An 18,120-nucleotide genomic window follows, 5' to 3' on the forward strand; every position below is an offset into this window, starting at 1 on the left:
GAATCGTCTGCATTTTCCTTGATGATCTTGATAATTCGACCATCCGCTGTTTGATGATCAGCCAGCTGAGACACGGAAACCTCCCTACCTCTACGCCCACTCTTGGCTATCTTGATCCTCTGCTTTGTCTTCAAGACCAGTTGCTGTCTCTTGGAGCATGTCACTTCGATTATGCCATAAGGTTTCCCCACCGAGGGATCTTTCAGGTGTGCGCGGTGATTGGTCTTTTGTTGAACTGTGACCAAATCATGGTCACCTTTTAACACAGCCTCGACTTTTGCCGCACCTCCATGAGATGTAAGCACTTCATCGCCAACTTTGATGACTTCAATTGGCACGGTCTTCCAGTTGGCTAGGAAAATCTTTGTACCTGGTACCAAACCACCAATGAATTCTGGATCACCGTTCATTAGTCTGCATTGCTTCATTTAACCATGACTGGCCGAATGAGACGAAATCAGTCGCTCTTTTATACACTACAGGGATGGCGCAATGTAGTGGTACGCTGTTTCAAAATCAAACAATGCCATAAGGTCGTGAGGGAAAGATTGTCAGGCCATTTTGCCCCGTCATTATTTCTGTTATTCTAAGTTATCGATAATGATGAAACATCCGACTATCTCTCACTTTGATGGAAGAACCGAGAGAGACAAATAAGCCTCGATCGTTTTGCAGCATCTGATGCGGAAGCGACCTATCACTGTGCTCGCCAAGGCGTTTGGGTTTCATCGTTTTATTATTGAATTTGGATCGTTGCCAAGACAAAGCTAAGGCACCCATGACTCTTTACCCGAACATGCTCAACTGACAAGCTTTAAAGCTTGCATTTCAATCACTTGTCACTTCATTGACAGTTTGCTTAAGCTACTCATTTGTCATAAAACCCACTTAAAAAGTGTTGGCAAACCTTTCCGGAAACCTGGATTTGACCGAAGGACGTACAATCCAACGCTTGTGGAAGGATGTCTATAGTCAGATGATGCCGGTAATGGCCAATTGATTAATCCCAGGCTGCTATATCGCTATAGAGAGCTAGCTAACGAGCCAATGGCCTCGGCAGCATCTCGCCCAGCTTTGTGACCCGCGAGGTAGACATGGTACAAGGGCAGTGATGAACTCGTTCACGCATTCCGCTTCTCATTTAACGCGTAGCGATGTATTCGCGCCTGTATTCATCACTAAATCCGTTGTATTTGCCATATGTATTCGGCCCCCGTACTGGGGGGGTTTTACAATCAGTGGAGTTGTCAATTCGCTAGCATGCTGTTACCGACTGCTACATATTGTGGGTCCGACACCAAGACTGTGAAGTTTGAGGTTAGTACGGTCCGTAGACAGTAAAAAATTACGAAAACCCAAGGCGAGAAAGAAAAAACACTGTTTCCGCGGGGGATGCGATCCATAGCGTGCAACCCGCCAATCTGGCCTTGAAGTCATTTGCAGACCCCACAGGCGCAAACTGGTCTCCCACATGCAAAGTTTGACTGGGCCTGATAGGATCTTCAGGGCTGTAATAGTTCTGCAACACACGCAATCCTAGATCTTTGCCACCAATGTCGCACCAAACATCACTACCACCATCAAAACAACTAAATTTAATGCGTCTGGCCGGCGGGAAGGTTTCAAGGGTAGCCTGCAAAGTGAGAACGACTTCCTCAAGCTGCTCTCTCTCAAGCTTTACGTGAACTCGCCTTTGCGCAACCGGATCATATCTTTCACCAGGCACGATGCCAACTGCCCTTTTCTTCCTCACGAGCGCTGTCTCTTCCGGGAGGTGCAATCTGTCCTTGAGACTGCGGAGCGTCTTTTCAGCGAAATCAAGTGTTTGATCCACATCTGACTGATCCCACTCCGTCATGTGGGAAAGGATCCACTCGTCTTGCTCAATTGTTCTGAAGCCAAATTTATTATCCTCGTTCTCATAATAACGGAACAGATAATTCGACTCGCCTCCCATAACTGTCAGGTTGTGTTTCTGTTCCAACGATAAACTTGAAGAGTCGTGAACCGCAACAATGAGGCCCTCCAGTCTGCGCTCATACTGCGATGGTTCATCGTAACCAGCCGCGGTGACAATCCCAACGCGGATGTCGTTCTGCAGCAACTTAACAATGTAAGGGATGACAGGGTTTGTGTAGTCAAGCGACCCACCGTCATCATACAGAGTGACATCCCCATCAAAAGTGACCAGCTTCAATTGGTTATAATGGTATTTTTTTCTCTTATCGGCGAAATAGAAGAGCTGTGCCGTATTCAATATCCTTCTAACATCGTTAAAGCTCGGAGCCACCATTCTACGCTCAGATATTCCCCTCTGGGAGTCTTCCCACAGGAACGCCTTTTCGAGGGGAAGCTCTGTAAAGAAACTACCGATGCTTGGAACCAGCTGGTTCAACCGGGACTTGCCTATCAAATCGTACTTTACCTCACTGTCGTCGTTTTCCTCCAGCTGACCATTTCTAGAGTCAAAATCGATCTTGTTCGAGACCAGGCCCTCAATATCCTTGAATATTTCCGCATACTGCGACCTCACCCTCTGTGTGGTCGTCAAATCGTCCACATCGTGCGAAACTGCATGCAGCACGAACGGCGTCGCTAGCAATCCCTTGATCCACTCCACAAACTCATCCTTGCGGTGACTTTTCAAATGGTACTCAACCCTATACCTCGAAGACATGCTCGCTGGTCCAAAAGAACAGCTAACGGTGGTCTCTGACCAAACGTGGGGCCCATTATCAATATATACAGCCAGTGCTGTCAACTGCTCCTATAAAGAACGTCGTTACCCGCCCTCCTGGTATCCCATGGCAACCACTTCCATGCCAGCCATTCTTCTCATTAACGTCCTGTCCCAATCCAGCTGCTCTCTGCCCCCGACATCTGGACTTGTCTTCTCTTCGGCTCCCACGGCTAAATCTTCGAGAACTCTTTTCTTGCAAACCCGGTTGTATCGGCTTCCAGCATGATATCGGCTCCAAACCACTCCGGCGGACCTGCAACTCTCGAGGAAGGCTCAACTACATCAGCTTGACCCTTCTAGGTGCTCGAAAACCAGTTAAAAGGCCTCCTTTTATATGGTTAAGTGCTGTTCAGCCCTGCGTGGTGGTGCAATAAGGGTGTTGTTGCATCGCAAAAACCAAGCAAATATCAACACTACAAACAAGCCAACAATTTTAGTATAAAAGACACATATAAGGAGCATTGGTCCCGCATTGGCGTTTGCAAAATCATCAGAGAGATCAGAGAGATGAGTGAGCAGTTCCAACCACCAAGTAGGCCACCTCCGAGTCATAGCAGCGGCGAGGCAGGTGGGGATGTTGAGCGTCAGAACAATTACTACTATGGGCAGCAGCCAGAAGGTGAAAATAATCAGCAGTATCAGTTCAGGCAGGACAAGTATTATAACTTGAATGCCCCTGGGGAAGGAGCTCCTATTGGCAGTTTTGAACAGGCATTCCCGACAGATGACAAGCCTAAGTGGAACGATTGGCCTTTTACAATTTTCTTCTTGCTGTGTGTCGGAGGGTTTATTGTAATTGCAGGTATTACTTTAAGGGCTTGGGCTCAGACGTACTCGCAAACCGGGTCTGGGATTTACACGGCCAATAATACGGGGACTTTGAATACGAACTCTGCGATCTTGCTTGTGTTTGCGGGAGTGGTTGCTATCGTCTTCTCTGTTGTGGGGATTGTTTTGTGCCGCATGTTCCCAAAGTTCTTCATTTACTGTGGAATGACTGTTAACATCCTAGCAGGTCTAGGCACCGCTGTCATGTACCTGGCTCTGAGATACTGGTCTGCCGGGATTGTGTTCTTGGTGTTCACGTTGATGACGGCTTGGTTCTACTGGTGTATGAGATATAGAATCCCGTTCAGCGTTGCGGTCCTCAAGACAGTCATCGATGCCATGAAAAAATGTCCCCAGACGCTATTGATCTCCTTCCTCGGTACGTTGGTCGGTGGAGCTTTCGCAATGCTGTTTTCAGCTGTGATCGTGGCAACCTATATCAAGTACGATCCAAAGAGCTCGAACGGGGGTTGTGATGTCAGTGGAGGCGGCTGCTCGAACTCTAAGAAGATCGGCCTACTCGTTCTCGTCTTCTTCTGCGGTTACTACATCAGTGAAGTGATAAGGAATGTCATTCATTGCACAGTCTCAGGTGTTTATGGTAGCTGGTACTATATGTCGAAATCGGATCAAGGAATGCCCAGATGGCCTGCGTTCGGTTCCTTCAAGAGGGCTATAACCTATTGCTTCGGATCCATCTGCTTTGGTTCTCTGCTTGTCTCAATAATCGAGACTCTGAGGCAGCTCATCACGCTCGCCAGACAAAGCGTCGCGGCTAGTGGGGGCGGATTCATGGCTCAGATAGGATTGATCTTCATCGACTGGATTGTTGGCTTCCTTAGATGGTTGGCATCATACTTTAACCATTACGCCTACTGTTTCGTCGCCTTATATGGTCGCCCGTATTTGAAATCTGCAAAGGAGACTTGGTACATGCTAAGAGAGAAGGGTATGGATGCTTTGATAAATGATAACTTAATCGGCGTGGCACTGGGATTGTACACGCTATTCGCTAGTTACATGGCAGCTCTTTTAGCTTTCCTTTACTTGAGATTTACAAGGCCTGCTTATAATTTCTCAGGTAGCTTCAATGCTACTCTAATCGCTTTCTCCTTTGTTATTGCTTTGCAAATCTGCAACATTGCGAACGAAACCATAAGATCAGGTACTGCCACGCTTTTTGTCGCCCTCAGTAACGATCCTGAAGTGTTCCAGGCGTCTTATCCTGAAAGATTCGATGAGATTTTCAGGGCATACCCTGACGTTTTGAAGAAACTAAGCCACCAGGACGTCTAAGGATGACGACGTCAACCAAGAACTATGAAATAGAGTTATCATTTACCACAGCTGGCAAATGCGGTAAATTATACTAACATTTCCTTAAATCAAGATATTTTTTTATAATTACCGACCTAACGGTGTAAATCTAATGGTGTGGAGCTTTCTGCACACCTATGCAATTTCTATAAATGATTTTTCAATAACACCTCGGGCTGACATTTTTCCTCAGGTACCACGCAACAAACGTCTTGATCCCTTCCCTCACCTTGCGGTAGTCTCTTTGACTTAATCCATTGGTGACTGCCGCAGCTAATTTCTCCTTCTCTTTAAGTGTGACAGAGTTTAACTGCTCAACGGCCTGCAAGACCCACTGTGCGCAAACCGTTGGATCGTTGTTATTCGCTTCGAATGCTAAACGGAAACATTTGACTATGCAACTTACGGCATCTGAATGAGTTGAAGACTCGAAATTTGTGACAAGCCCAATAAAAAGCGCATTTATCAGTAGTGAGCCTCTTGAGATGATAATTGCTTTGGATATTTGTTCCCGCCATTCATCTGGTACTAGTGTTATTGCTGCTGTGGAGATGGGTGGTGTTTTGAATCCCCAAGAAATAATGTCATCCAAGCAACGCAAAACTAGAATGTATGCGTCATAATTATCGAGTTTTGTGATACACTTTAATGCAATATCGGTAGTGCCCTCTAGTAGTACACTTGTCAGAATGAACTCCTTTGGATAAAACATAATCAAATCCGAAATCATGGAGAAAAAATCCATAATCGATTCATACTCATCATTCAGACGTGCGTCTTCGATTTTGTTGAAGTTGACCATGAAAGTATCACTTTGGGATACGGCGAATTGCCAGACCGCATCCCTGAGTTGAGGCGGCACAGGTAATGCTTCGTCATCCCCATAGACAACAATAATCGAACCAGAGCACCAGAGATACGATCCGATCCCTGTGGTTGCGTAACCTTGAGCTAGAAATGCTGCCACTGATTCCAAAATTGGCTCACAAAACAAGTGAAACTTTTCGAAAAGTCTTCTCAAAAGCTTCGTGGCTCTCTCAACTATTACGGTATCTGACATTGCGCCAAAGTCTACCAGTAAACTCCTCAACATATGCCAAATAAACTCAATCTGTGTCACCAAAGGTTCCTGGCCCTGTTGAGGGTATTCATTGCGCGGCTTAAGCTCCTCGAATATTGCATAAACAAGGTCAATCTTGTCCGCAATCTGAGCGCTAAACACGGCCGGTTCAGCCTTCCACTTAGGAATGAGGTCGTTGATTTCTGCGGAACTGTGATCCAATGATTTTTGAAGCACAGACGAGATTCTCCCGGCTGTTTGCTTGTTTATCACGGCGCTTAGGCCTTGACAAAGCTCGAACTGGGATTCAATATCCAAGATATTCTCGACCTGGAAGTAGAAATCAAAAAGCTGATCGATATATTCACTAAGAAGGCTAGAGCAATCGGTGCAAAAGTACATCAAAGCATGGGAAGACGCTGTGACGATCTCAGCACTATTTTGCTCTTGAACCTGACGGAATCCATCAAACAGATAATCTAATTGCATTTTAAGCATTTCTGGATGTTTGCTTGTCCATTCGGTGTATCTTCCAAGCACTAAAGTAGAGGCGTACCTGATTTTTGGATGCTCTGGCAGATTGCATAGGATCTGGAAGATCTGTGGCAGTTGCTTGTTTTCAGAAAGAGAAATCTCCTGTGCCATTGTCCTTAGGGAGAACAGAGGGGCCTCTAACTCTTGCCAGGACCCATTGTTGCTCACTGCTGTCATGATTCTGGTCAATGGCTGATGCAATGCTCGTGAAGTGCCCACGACTGCCGCACAATCTTTGAGCACGCTTCCCATATGATATCTAAATTCCTTAAACTTATCTTCATCTTCGCCAGACGTGAACTGATTTTGGGGATACTGTAAATGTTTAATGATACCACCAATTAAACTCTCGAATATGGGCACATACTGCTCCTTTGATCGTTGATATCTTGGCAAAACCAGATTTTGCTTCAGACTGAACCAAAATGGGAAGGTGTAAGAGGCGACATCCAGATCATCGTTTTTGCACGTCAACATCAGTAATGCTGTCACGATTGGCTTATAGATTTGCGGCGATTTTGAAATAAAAACGCTCCATGCCTCGCCTGCCTCGACAAACAGACGCGTGAGGCCCTCCATAGTTTCGTATTCTTGTTCCTCACCATTCGTTGCTTCCAGAAGATTCGGCAGCAGATTTGCCTGTAGTTTCATAAGCTGCTCATAAAGAGCCAAGACTAACTGCTCATTAGGAGCATCTCTGCTTTCCCTCAGCACAACCGTCAGACAGTCGACGGCTGCATCGAATACCTCTGGAGAATCCGCAGGACCGCGCAGCAGGGACTCGAAAATTATCGATATGAGTGGTTCCACCGAAAGCAATTGGTCGACTGGAAACTCGAAACACCACGAAGCCAAACAACGCATGACCTGCTCCAGTGAGATATCGGCGTCGTCCCGCCGCTGGCTCTTCAGAATCTCCACGCAGGAGATCAGAAATTTCAACACATCTTCGGCAATCGTACTGATCAGCTCATGCGTTCTCGAGTTAAATTCGTCCTCAGTCAAGGGAGTTGACCCAATATCCAGCGTTTCTTCGGGCAAAATTCTCAGGAAGCAAAGCAGCTTGGACGGATACGGATTAAGACAGTTGATAATTTCCACAACCGGGTCTTTCCATTGGATATACTGAATGGCCAAACGAGCCAGCGCCACGCTCAACTGCGTTACCACCAGTTTCTGGCTGTGTAACACCACCAGATGCATCAGAGTGTCTTTAAATTGCAGCAAATTGCCTTCCAGCTGCGACAAATCATAACTGACTTTATTCCGCAACGTTTGGGCAGCAAAAATGTGCAATTCCAAGAACGAACGATCAACGTTAGTCAGGATATCATGACATATCTTCCAAGCACCGACCGATTTTTGGAACTCTTCTAAGAATTGTAGCGCTTCGTTCTTTTTGGCCTGCTCAGCATTCGAAGAGACACATTGAAGAGCTTTCTGAACATCCGCCACCTGCAACGACATCACAGTCTAGCCTTTCTTCACGCTTGGGTCGATTTGTCAGTTTAGTTAAGAGCTTAGTTGAAACTTTTTCCTATATAGTGGGAAAAATTGGTCCACTATGGGCCAACTCATCGATAAAACAAAGTCACTTTAAAGAGGGCTCAAGCTCTCTAGCGACCTCGTATCGCGATCGTAGAACCTTGAAAGTCAGAGCTATGGTTCCGCCGATAAATTGCATCTTCGGATACCTCCAACAGCAGACGGTTGTGACGATTTGGCTCTATGAACAGGTGGGCATACGGATGAGAGGTAAGATAAGTGGCTTTGATGAGTTCATGAACATAGTGATTGAAGATGCGGTGGAAATACCGGTGAATGTGAAGAACGGAATCGAAGAGGTAGACAAGAGCAAGAAATTGGGAAAAATCCTCCTCAAGGGCGATAACATAACGCTCATTACTCCGGTTGACGAATGAACGGTTTAGTATATTTACACGAAATATAGTTATAACTTTATGGTCGGATCGTTTCAAGCCTGAAGGATGGTGTCGACGTCGCTCTTCTTCTGGGCTATTATCTGTGAGCTTTTCAGATCGACTTGGTCTGCAAAGCTCTTCATTTCGCCGCTTAGAAACTCTTTCACAGGTGGCAGGCCGACGTGCTCGCCGGCTCCCAGCGTGCCGAACAGCGCGTCGCCGATGCTGCTCTCGTTTCTGGACCTTATTCTGGAGGCTCCCATGCTTAGTCTTGTTCTGAGTACGTCAGAGCCTTCGTTGGCAAAGGCTTCGTCGATCTTCTTCAGTAGCTGCGCTTCGGTGACGATGAATTCATCCGAAACGTGGTACAGGTGTAGCAAGTCCTCCAGCTTCCGCTCCTTGGCCCTGAATTCCATCACTTCCCTGTTATACTTGCGCTTCATCCTGTGAAGTTTCTTCTCCTCAGGGGTTCGTTGTCTCATCAACGGGCCCTCCAGTATGCCCTCCAACGTTGGAATGGTTAAATCCGACGATTTGCTCTGATTCAACAGTGATATCTCCGCTTTTCTCTCCTGTTCCAGCGCTTCTTTCTTCTCTTCCATCAGTTTGCCCAGCGCTATCAATCTGGCTTCCTCTTGGCGGAACGCTTCCGACAGGTACTGTCTTCTCAACTCTGCCTTTCGCAATTTCGTCTGTTGCTGTGGTGTCACACTAGCTTTAATGCCTGATGGTGCTGCTGCAGTCTTCTGAATCAGTTCTTCAACGTCCAAAAACTTCACACGACTGGGCTCCCTGTGAGAATTTTTTGGGTGGGCAACTCCCTCCGCGTAGCCTACTCCCTTAGGTCCTTTTGGCTTTGGAGCATTGACTTTCGCAACAATGGTCTCTTGTTTAGTGGTAGGATTTTTCAGTATGGATCTAGTCACCGGTAGGACACCGCTCTTGAACCCGTGCTTTGCCAGACCTTTACCCATTGAAAGCACACGAAGAATAGATCGAAATTCAGCCAATTGAGCCTCCCAGCTGCTTGATTGGATCAATCTCTCACAGTTAGTTGTAGTCTTAGGCATTATATTGAAAAATTTGGCGAAAAGGTATACCGAATGCCAGATCACGTGCTCTAGATATTGACTAAGATAGAGATCAGGTTACTAAGAGAGTTACCGGTTCTTGGTTGGATAGGCTCATGGGACGATCCTCGTTGGAGTTGGTTATGAGGGCACATATCTCGTAGGTTCCTGGCTCGATCGGTATGAGTTCCAATGCGAGCTTGGTCTCTTTAACTGCCACGATGTGCCTGGTCAAGGTTCCGTTGTAGAGGATTCTTCGACTGCTACTTGGCAAAACCTTGGATGTGTGATGATCAAATATCATGAAGGAAAGCAGCAAGGGCTCGCTGGTTGCGTGTCTTGCAGCTGCTGGGGTAATTGTAACTCTTGCGTGCACAGATTGGTTTCTGGTGATGTTAGTTTTATCAAGTGCGAGGTCCACAAGGTAGGGCGATCGGTCCAGATAGAGGTTCTTCACCATTAGGTCGTCGAGCTTGTCCAGGAATTGTCGGAAATCCACTTCTCCAGTAATTGAAGAATCCTTGGCAAGGTGCCATCGGCATTGCAGGTGCGAGAGGATATGTTCCCTGCACCAGAACTTTTCTCTCATTTCCCGTTCCTGATCTTCGCTGAGGCCACTCTGAATGTATTGTCTGTTATTGAAGACTCTTGGAATGGGCCGGGCTCTGAACGGTACATGCTGGTGTTCAATTTTCTTGATCGGCACCACTACTCTGGTGGTATGCTCCGCTTCGATCAGGTGCTGGTGGCTGCGGAAATCCTGGAATGATAAGTCAAGACTCACGCCGTCGATCCAGGAGTTCCTTATGTCGAGCAAAAGCAGAACGTAGTCGCCAACTCGAAAATTTTGCTCGGAACGCCTTTTGTTCATCACGAACTCAACCCAATCCACCGTCTCCATCTCAGGTGCAAACAGCTCATTTAGAGGAACGATTTCTATCCCAGGTACCTCTATGCTTCTTTTCAGAGACACCTCGTAGGGTAGGCACAATGTCTTCATGTACATGTAGGATTTTTTGCTTGCATGCATGCCGTAGTTCACTATTACATCGAACCCGTCAAATTGTAGTGGAACGGACGTAGCGTCTATCTCTATTTTAACCTTCGCAACCTCATTTGGGGCCATTTTTGTAGGTGCTTCCAAAATTTTGATGCACGAGTTCTTGAGCCATTCCAGCTGCTTCTCAACACCATACAAGTCGTCATACGGCAGTTTTTTCCAGTAATCAGTCTTGAATGACTTTTCGATATTGGTCAAATGTGAAAATTGCAGATAATCAATGGAACAGCTTAGAGACTTGTTTCTGAAAACAACGGAAACTATTTGCTTTGTGCCATGAAGCATCATCCAGGAATTGTCAGTGATGTTTTCTGTCCTCAAGACTTGAAGTTCTGGTTGTTGTGGCAATATCTTAATCTTGACGCGATTCCCAAGAGTCTGGTCTCCATCGAGCTTTTGATGGTCTGAAAAGCCGGTCTCCGATGGAACCATAGTAAAAGCTCTCGGTGGCAATCCCATTACAGACATCTTTAGGGAGCTGATGCTCAGCAACTCGCTCCCTGTCGGAGCCTTGAAATTCACCGGTAGATTCACTAGCCTTGTCGATTCAGGTGATACAAAAATAGGCGTCTTCAAAGTTATGTCATTTTGGTCCAGTTCTACATGCTTACCAGCTTCAGCGTCAAAATTCAGTTCCTTGATACTAATCTCAAATTTAAATGGGTTTTGAACCATGCATGATACCATGGCTCTATCTCCAACTAGAAAAGTACCCTGAACAGAATTTGAATCTGATGTCTTCGAAGCTGCTTGTACTGCCTTAAACGGGTTAAAGACCTGATGAGTGTCTAATTCAGTAACTTCACCGTCCTGCTTCTCAAAGGGCGCCATTTGCATTTCGACCGGGAACTCCGCTCCATCAACAGCTGAACCGGTATATTCCAATCGTGCAAACTTGATATCTCGCAAAAGATACGGATCCCAATATGAGTCAATGCAACCATCTGATATCAGTGGCTCAATATGATTGTTCAGCAGATTAACCTGCTCGGATTGTGTCAGAAGATGAGTGTATCTTCCAATGAGTAATAATGAGTAATGCGCAGATAGCTTTCTATCTTTAGCTCTGCTTGCTACTGCCAAACAGAGTTGTAAGCATCTCTTTTGTAAATTGAGCCACGAGATGTCCCCCTGCTCGTCTACCATAGCTTCCAAAGCTAAAGAACTTTTTATGCCGTACAGCTGGGCCATATTTTCCAGGTGTGCTCGATAATCCGGAGTCAGGAGTATGTCATCAGTATTCGACACGATTGCGACTAGAAGCAGTCGGAGCACAAAGGCTCTTTTCCTTTCAAATCCCAGCGAACGGTATACTTTCGCTAGATGCATGTATATATCACATTGGGACTCAACGTCCATTTCCTTCAGTTGTAGGTCAAAAAGTCTATTGGCAAAGAAATAGACCTCGTGGCTGGTAAATGCAGGCTCAAGAGTTGAGCAATCGAACTTTGCTGGCTGAGGCAATGTGCCGTCTATAATCAGTCGCAAGTCATCTGAAGATAACCCAGCGCTTGATCGACAGCATACCATGAAAGACAACGTCTTCAGGAGAATCTCCGAATAAACCATTTGCGGTGCATAATCACTAGTATGCGATAAACTTAGTTCATAATAATACATTATCTTCTCAGAAATTGACTTGATAAGTTTCGGCAGATTGGCAGATTCGACATCAATAGCCGCTGCCGATGATAAAGAACTGGAGGATCCTCGAGGGGATCTCATTGGCGTGTGAGAGACACTATTTCTAGGCGAATCGGTTTCCGATATAGCGTTTGATGCTTGATGTGGACAAAGAACGTTGATGATGGAAGGTATTTGGAAGGAGATCTGTAGATAAGACAAGAGCAAAAAACAGATAGCAATACCGTCAAGTGCAGATCCAAGCCACAAATGATCTCGTACTTTATGCAGCAGCGTGATTGCCTCGCCGAAGCTCGCGAGGGCATCAGTGTACCTTCCCGCCAGCAATTGAAAGTTGCCTAGAATCTTGAGCTGCCTACCCCTCGACCGATTCTGGGATCTATTCTCAGTTGTCGTTAGAGACTTGGCTAGTTTCAGCGACGCGGATCGTTTGATACCATTCGTTGCAATTTCAATCGATGACAATCTCTTGGAAGCATTCGCAGAAGTCGCGGTAGCGGCATTCAACGCTGCGATCTGTCTTGTCAGAGAGGTCTTCAACACAGCATTCCCGCCGATTGCCCCAGGCGAACGCAGTGTGACATGTTTGTAGGAAGAATAATAATGGTTCAATGCCAGCAGAAAATTCTTACCAATATCACATAGGGTTGTCTCTAGCTTGTCCTCGAGCTTTGGACCGCAGTGGAACACATTAGAGTTTTCTGTCGAGATCGCGTCTTTCGATACTACGATCAAGTTGTGCGATATTACCGTAGGATACCGCTCCTTCAGCTTTGCCAAATCAGACTCAAGATCACCGTGTTCATTCACCAGGCCAATCACCACAAAGATCTTCCTGAATGGCTCAAAATCATACAGAAACAGGTTCAAAGAGTCGTTGTATCCCGAACTGCTAAACGTGAAGAACAGTCTGCCGCTTGGAAACCCCTGAGGAGTGAACAAAGAGCTCTCTATCGGAGTGATATCCAGAAGTCTGATCTCGCTGAATCTCTGCAGCTTAGCCACTGCCCCAAGAAACTCTTCACGTCTCCATTTGCCGACTGGGACGACCAGAGTCCGGATCTTAGAAGGATCCACAAAGCTCGCACAGCCGACATGTAATTTCATTCCAGCTTTCGCCCAGCGACTGACCACCTAGCAGCAAGTAGAGACAACCACTGTAGACCTTCCAAAGCGCTCAGATCAACTGCTCAGTGACCGAAAGTCCTCCAGCTTCAAGCTGAATCTCTTAGATATTTCATAGGCGTTAGCGAAGGTCACTATGTACGGAGCCCTCAGTATTAAGAAACTCCAAAGGATTCAAGACCATCAAAATTTGCCACCTTTAAAGAGCATATCATAGAGAGGGACTGGTGCGAGTTGGCGGATCAATTGGTGAAATGGCGGGTCTTTCATTCGATAACTACCAGAGAAACAACTTCCTAACATCGAAATCGTACTCCCAACCCAAGGCGACGTCGACTGGTACGACAATTGTTGGTGTGAAATTTAACAATGGAGTGGTAATTGCCGCAGATACAAGGTCTACTCAGGGTCCTATTGTGGCTGATAAGAACTGTGCCAAGTTGCATCGTATCGCTCCGCGTATATGGTGTGCTGGAGCTGGTACTGCGGCAGACACGGAGGCAGTGACTCAACTGATTGGATCTAATTTAGAGCTACATTCGCTTTACGTCAACAGGCAGCCCCGTGTGGTGTCTGCTATGCAAATGCTGAAGCAGCATCTTTTCAAGTACCAGGGTCACATCGGGGCGTACCTGATTGTGGCCGGTGTGGACCCCACGGGCGCCCATCTGTTTTCTATTCATGCACATGGCTCTACGGATGTTGGCTACTATCTGTCGCTGGGATCCGGTTCTTTGGCCGCGATGGCGGTCCTCGAGTCGAAGTGGAAACAAGACCTTACTAAGGAGGAGGCGATCAAGCTTGCGTCAGACGCTATTGAGGCCGGTATATGGAACGATCTGGGCTCTGGTTCTAACGTGGATGTCTGTGTGATGGAGATCGGCAAGGATGCAGAGTATCTGAGGAACCATCTGACTCCAAACGTCAGAGAACCAAAACAGCAAAGCTATAAATTCGCCAGGGGCACCACAGCAACGCTCAGGGAAAGCATTGTGAAGATCTGTGACATTGAAGAAGAAACGGTAGATATCGTGGGATAGAATTGCGTACGTACTTAACTCTAGCATAACAGAATACTCGGTTCGAGAAAATCTAGGGCCCAGAGCCTACTTCTTCGACAAGGCAGCGGCGGTAGCCTCCACGATGGCAACGTGCTCAGCTTCGTGAACCCTTTTTTCGTACTCTTCCAGCGTCTCTTTTCCTGGGATGATCTCTAACTCCTTGATGAGCAATGGCTCGCCTCTATCCACCTCTTCAATCACATAATGAACCATACAGCCGGCCTTCAGTGGCTTGCCCTCGTCTTCGGCCTTCTTCCAGGCCATTTCGATGGCATGAGTGGTCCCGTCGAACGCCCCGGGTAGCGCTGGGTGTAGATTGATGATTGGTACAGTATTGGTACGGGACAAAAACTCAGGACCCAGTATCAATAGCCAGCCGGCACATACCACCAGATCGGGTTCATCGGAGAGTACCAGCTCTGCCAAATCTTTTTCGAAACGGACCCTGGCTTCAGCACGCTTTTCTTTGTTATCCTGTGGGATATCTCTAGTGTATGGATACAGCGATTGAACCTTAGTAGGAATATTCGCCGCAGCAGCTCTCGTTAGACCGTATGCCTTTTTACTCGACGATATGACCGACACTATCTCAGCATTGCCCAATTTACCCTCTGATTGCGCATCAATTAAAGCTTGCAAATTGGATCCAGATCCAGAAATCAGGACGGTTATTCTCGACTTGGTCATAATTACACCTGAAACGCGATCAATGACTGCGTACTAGTTTTCCAATACATCTTTCAGTGCCCATTATCGGATTAAAAGGTAGAGCTCATCGCTCATTTTTTTTCGATTTTCCAGCGTCAGTAATTACAGGCGACAGAAAGAACCTGAAACCTAAGATCGAAATATTATAGCCATCAGCAAATGCTTGGGCTAGCTGACGAATCGACGATTAAGCCTTTATAATTTTTCAGCTTTAAGAGAGAAAATCTAGCCTAAAAAATGCCTACTTCAACCGTCTCGATAGCTATGCATTATCATTTTGAAGCTCAAAAAATGTAATTTTTTGCAGACAAACCTGAATTCAGAATCTGATGGACAGGAAGGCTCACTGGAGGCTAGAAATAATATGAAAGACCTTTTAAATGATGATTCTTTGAAGAGACCGAACTTCACCAAATCCGGGTAATGGCCTGAATTTACCGAACTTTGCTGGAATCGGTTATTATGATGACATAGACTGTTATTTGGCAGCTGTTGCCATAGTAAAGCCTCCTGTAAGGGTTGCCGATCCGGTATTGCTGCTAGAAGAACTTAGCTATTCGTCAGGCAAACTTCCAGGTGCTTCCTCCGGTGCTAGAGACGAAGATGACGCCTAATGCGGCAGCTGGGATGGGCAGAGGTTTACATCAAGAGATACAAGAGGTCACTGCACAGATGGAAATGCTGAAGGTTCCAGAACTTAAAGCTATCTGTCGGTCGATGTCTCAGCCGATTGCAGGACGAAAGGCGGATTTGCAAGACCGCATAAGAACCTTTTTGAAAGATTCATGCACTATAGGGAACTTAGATCCATGGAGACCCAAAGCAGTGCGAATATTGATTGAAAAGTTGAAATTGGGAGAGACTCTACCCAAATATGAGGATCTTTGGAAAACGCTGAGGACGGGTGCGTATTATCATCCAGTGGCTACGGGCCATCAGCCCGTGAGCTCTTTAGAGCAGCCGTCTAGGACGGCTGGAGCACCGTCTCAGGTGGGACATGGATACGCAGCATGGCCCAGCGAGGTAGCGAGATCAGAAGCTCCCAAAGCTGCAGCAGCTAAACGCCCATGTCTCTATTTCAAACCGACGCCATTCTACAAGTTGATCAAACTGATACCAGAGACAGCTCAGAAGATCAATATTACTTCGGTTAGAGGCGCTTGCATCGCCAAATTTAAACTATCGAAGGCAGATTGGACGATGCTTGAATCTGATAAGAAGTATAGACTATATCTACTATGTGGAGCATACGGAAATGCTCCTTCCGCCGCTGGCGAGTACATTCAATTCCCGCATCCCAATGAGATAAGATTCAACAATGTACAAGTAAAGGACAACGTACGAGGTTTGAAGAATAAACTTGGTACTGCGAAGCCAGCCGATTTGACCCCATATCTGAGGCCGTATCCACAACAGAACATACTGGAAGTTGTGTACGCGTTCACCAAGAACGAATACTGCATATATTGCTATATCGTGGAGGTGGTGACACCAGAGCATCTGCTCGAGGAAGTACTTAAAAGGCCGAAAATAATAAAAGCGGCAACATTGAATTATATCAAGAAATGTTTGAGCGAAGAGGAGGACGATCTGATAACTACTTCGACAGTAATGACTTTGCAATGTCCCGTTTCCTATACACGAATGCGATACCCGGTAAAATCTATCATGTGCAACCATTTGCAATGCTATGATGCTCTTTGGTATATATACTCACAGTTGCAAGTTCCAACTTGGCAATGCCCCGTTTGTCAGATTGATATAAAATTGAGTGATTTGGCCATTTGTGAGTATGTCGATGAGATTTTAAAGAATTCTAATGAAGATGTCGAGCAGGTAGAACTGTCGACGGACGGCTCATGGAGGCCATTGGAGGAAGAGTCGAATAAACCAAAAGAATCATCAAAAGCAGCAGACACAGTTGTAAAAAAGGAATTTAGCGAAGACAGTGACGAGAATGATGTGCCCTTGTCAAAGCTTGTGGGAAATAACTCGATGACGGGAACTCCTGCCAACGAACCGGTAGTTATATCACTTGATAGTGATACTGAAGAGAATACGAATCATGAAACAGAACAAAATGCCAACAAAGCCACTGTACAAAATACACATAATACCAACTCAATACCGTCTGGCGGTTGGTATATGGACCATGCACCCAGTATCTCTGGTCCCACTTTAGATCCCAGAGCACATGGAACTAATACACCAACGGTTCCTCGGCAGATGATGGAAGCGAATGAGAACAGTCTCTCATTTGTAAACCGCACCCAACAAATACCCAACATACTCGGAAAAACTCCACTCAATAATGGTGAGCTACATCAGGAGGCCTCTTTACCCGAACCTGCATCACCCACTCCCATTTCAAGCAATAGGGGACAGCAAACTCCTGCCCTCTCAGCAAGCGAGAGTCCTATGGGTCTCGAAGAATGCAATCCTCAGATATCTGGCGCGGATGAACTGGCTGCATCGCCGCCTAGTCTTCGACGACCATCCAACCCACAAACGACGTCGATACTAGGGCTGACCGGACAGGTAATGAGACCGCCAGAGATCCGAGGTTCCATACCGCCTTTGACGAATAATAATGGCGATTCGAGGCCTGCAAACGGGAGTCTGCACAATGGACTCGAATACAATAATCTCATTAACGGAAATGAAAATGCGGCTGAAGTTCCTCAACTTCCACCCTTGCCCTCACGGCCTCTCGCCTCTAACATAGGCAATGCAAGATTAGACAGTCCTGTGCAGGGGAGCGGTCCATTAGCAAGTCCGACCGGCGGCCCACTTCCTCCGGCGCACCCAAGAGGCAGAAGGCCCATCGTATCGCCATTCATACCGAAAAAACCGTATCTGAACCTTTTACCCCAGAAAAGACATATAGCAAACACCTCACCTCCTTCTCCCAACAGTTTTGGTGCTGAACCACACGCGCTGGGTACCTCAGCATCTGAAGGGTTGATGCGATCGGACGATGTCATAGACTTGACATCAGATTAGCCAATTATCCACAGCCCTACCCGGGTACATACATAGTAGTGATAAATA

General features: G+C 46.4%; 9 protein-coding genes across 9 annotated transcripts; 4 read left to right on the forward strand and 5 right to left on the reverse strand.

Annotated features, from left to right (window-relative positions):
• Positions 1-1,345: 1,345 nt before the first annotated feature.
• ISN1 (IMP 5'-nucleotidase) lies at positions 1,346-2,677 on the reverse strand (the record flags this gene model as incomplete). The annotated part of the gene is made up of 1 exon (XM_037281484.1): positions 1,346-2,677. The coding sequence occupies one exon, from the start codon at positions 2,675-2,677 to the stop codon at positions 1,346-1,348; it is 1,332 nt and encodes a 443-aa protein (XP_037137379.1).
• Positions 2,678-3,247: 570 nt separating this feature from the next.
• PNS1 (Pns1p) lies at positions 3,248-4,864 on the forward strand (the record flags this gene model as incomplete). The annotated part of the gene is made up of 1 exon (XM_037281485.1): positions 3,248-4,864. One exon carries the CDS (start codon positions 3,248-3,250, stop codon positions 4,862-4,864), a length of 1,617 nt encoding a protein of 538 aa, XP_037137380.1.
• Positions 4,865-5,045: 181 nt separating this feature from the next.
• On the reverse strand, positions 5,046-7,946 carry MTR10 (mRNA transport regulator MTR10; the record flags this gene model as incomplete). The annotated part of the gene is made up of 1 exon (XM_037281486.1): positions 5,046-7,946. One exon carries the CDS (start codon positions 7,944-7,946, stop codon positions 5,046-5,048), a length of 2,901 nt encoding a protein of 966 aa, XP_037137381.1.
• Positions 7,947-8,140: 194 nt separating this feature from the next.
• On the forward strand, positions 8,141-8,401 carry SME1 (mRNA splicing protein SME1; the record flags this gene model as incomplete). Its single annotated transcript, XM_037281487.1, has 1 exon — positions 8,141-8,401. One exon carries the CDS (start codon positions 8,141-8,143, stop codon positions 8,399-8,401), a length of 261 nt encoding a protein of 86 aa, XP_037137382.1.
• Positions 8,402-8,454: 53 nt separating this feature from the next.
• Positions 8,455-9,471, reverse strand: PET123 (mitochondrial 37S ribosomal protein mS26 PET123; the record flags this gene model as incomplete). Its single annotated transcript, XM_037281488.1, has 1 exon — positions 8,455-9,471. One exon carries the CDS (start codon positions 9,469-9,471, stop codon positions 8,455-8,457), a length of 1,017 nt encoding a protein of 338 aa, XP_037137383.1.
• Positions 9,472-9,544: 73 nt separating this feature from the next.
• Positions 9,545-13,282, reverse strand: TRS120 (TRAPPII-specific subunit TRS120; the record flags this gene model as incomplete). Its single annotated transcript, XM_037281489.1, has 1 exon — positions 9,545-13,282. The coding sequence occupies one exon, from the start codon at positions 13,280-13,282 to the stop codon at positions 9,545-9,547; it is 3,738 nt and encodes a 1,245-aa protein (XP_037137384.1).
• A 272-nt stretch (positions 13,283-13,554) lies between these two features.
• On the forward strand, positions 13,555-14,340 carry PUP1 (proteasome core particle subunit beta 2; the record flags this gene model as incomplete). The annotated part of the gene is made up of 1 exon (XM_037281490.1): positions 13,555-14,340. One exon carries the CDS (start codon positions 13,555-13,557, stop codon positions 14,338-14,340), a length of 786 nt encoding a protein of 261 aa, XP_037137385.1.
• A 66-nt stretch (positions 14,341-14,406) lies between these two features.
• Positions 14,407-15,048, reverse strand: ADE8 (phosphoribosylglycinamide formyltransferase; the record flags this gene model as incomplete). Its single annotated transcript, XM_037281491.1, has 1 exon — positions 14,407-15,048. One exon carries the CDS (start codon positions 15,046-15,048, stop codon positions 14,407-14,409), a length of 642 nt encoding a protein of 213 aa, XP_037137386.1.
• A 624-nt stretch (positions 15,049-15,672) lies between these two features.
• SIZ1 (SUMO ligase SIZ1) lies at positions 15,673-18,072 on the forward strand (the record flags this gene model as incomplete). The annotated part of the gene is made up of 1 exon (XM_037281492.1): positions 15,673-18,072. The coding sequence occupies one exon, from the start codon at positions 15,673-15,675 to the stop codon at positions 18,070-18,072; it is 2,400 nt and encodes a 799-aa protein (XP_037137387.1).
• Between the last annotated feature and the right edge of the window lie 48 nt (positions 18,073-18,120).

Source organism: Torulaspora globosa, chromosome 1, assembly GCF_014133895.1.
Source record: "Torulaspora globosa chromosome 1, complete sequence".
NCBI lineage: Eukaryota > Fungi > Ascomycota > Saccharomycetes > Saccharomycetales > Saccharomycetaceae > Torulaspora > Torulaspora globosa.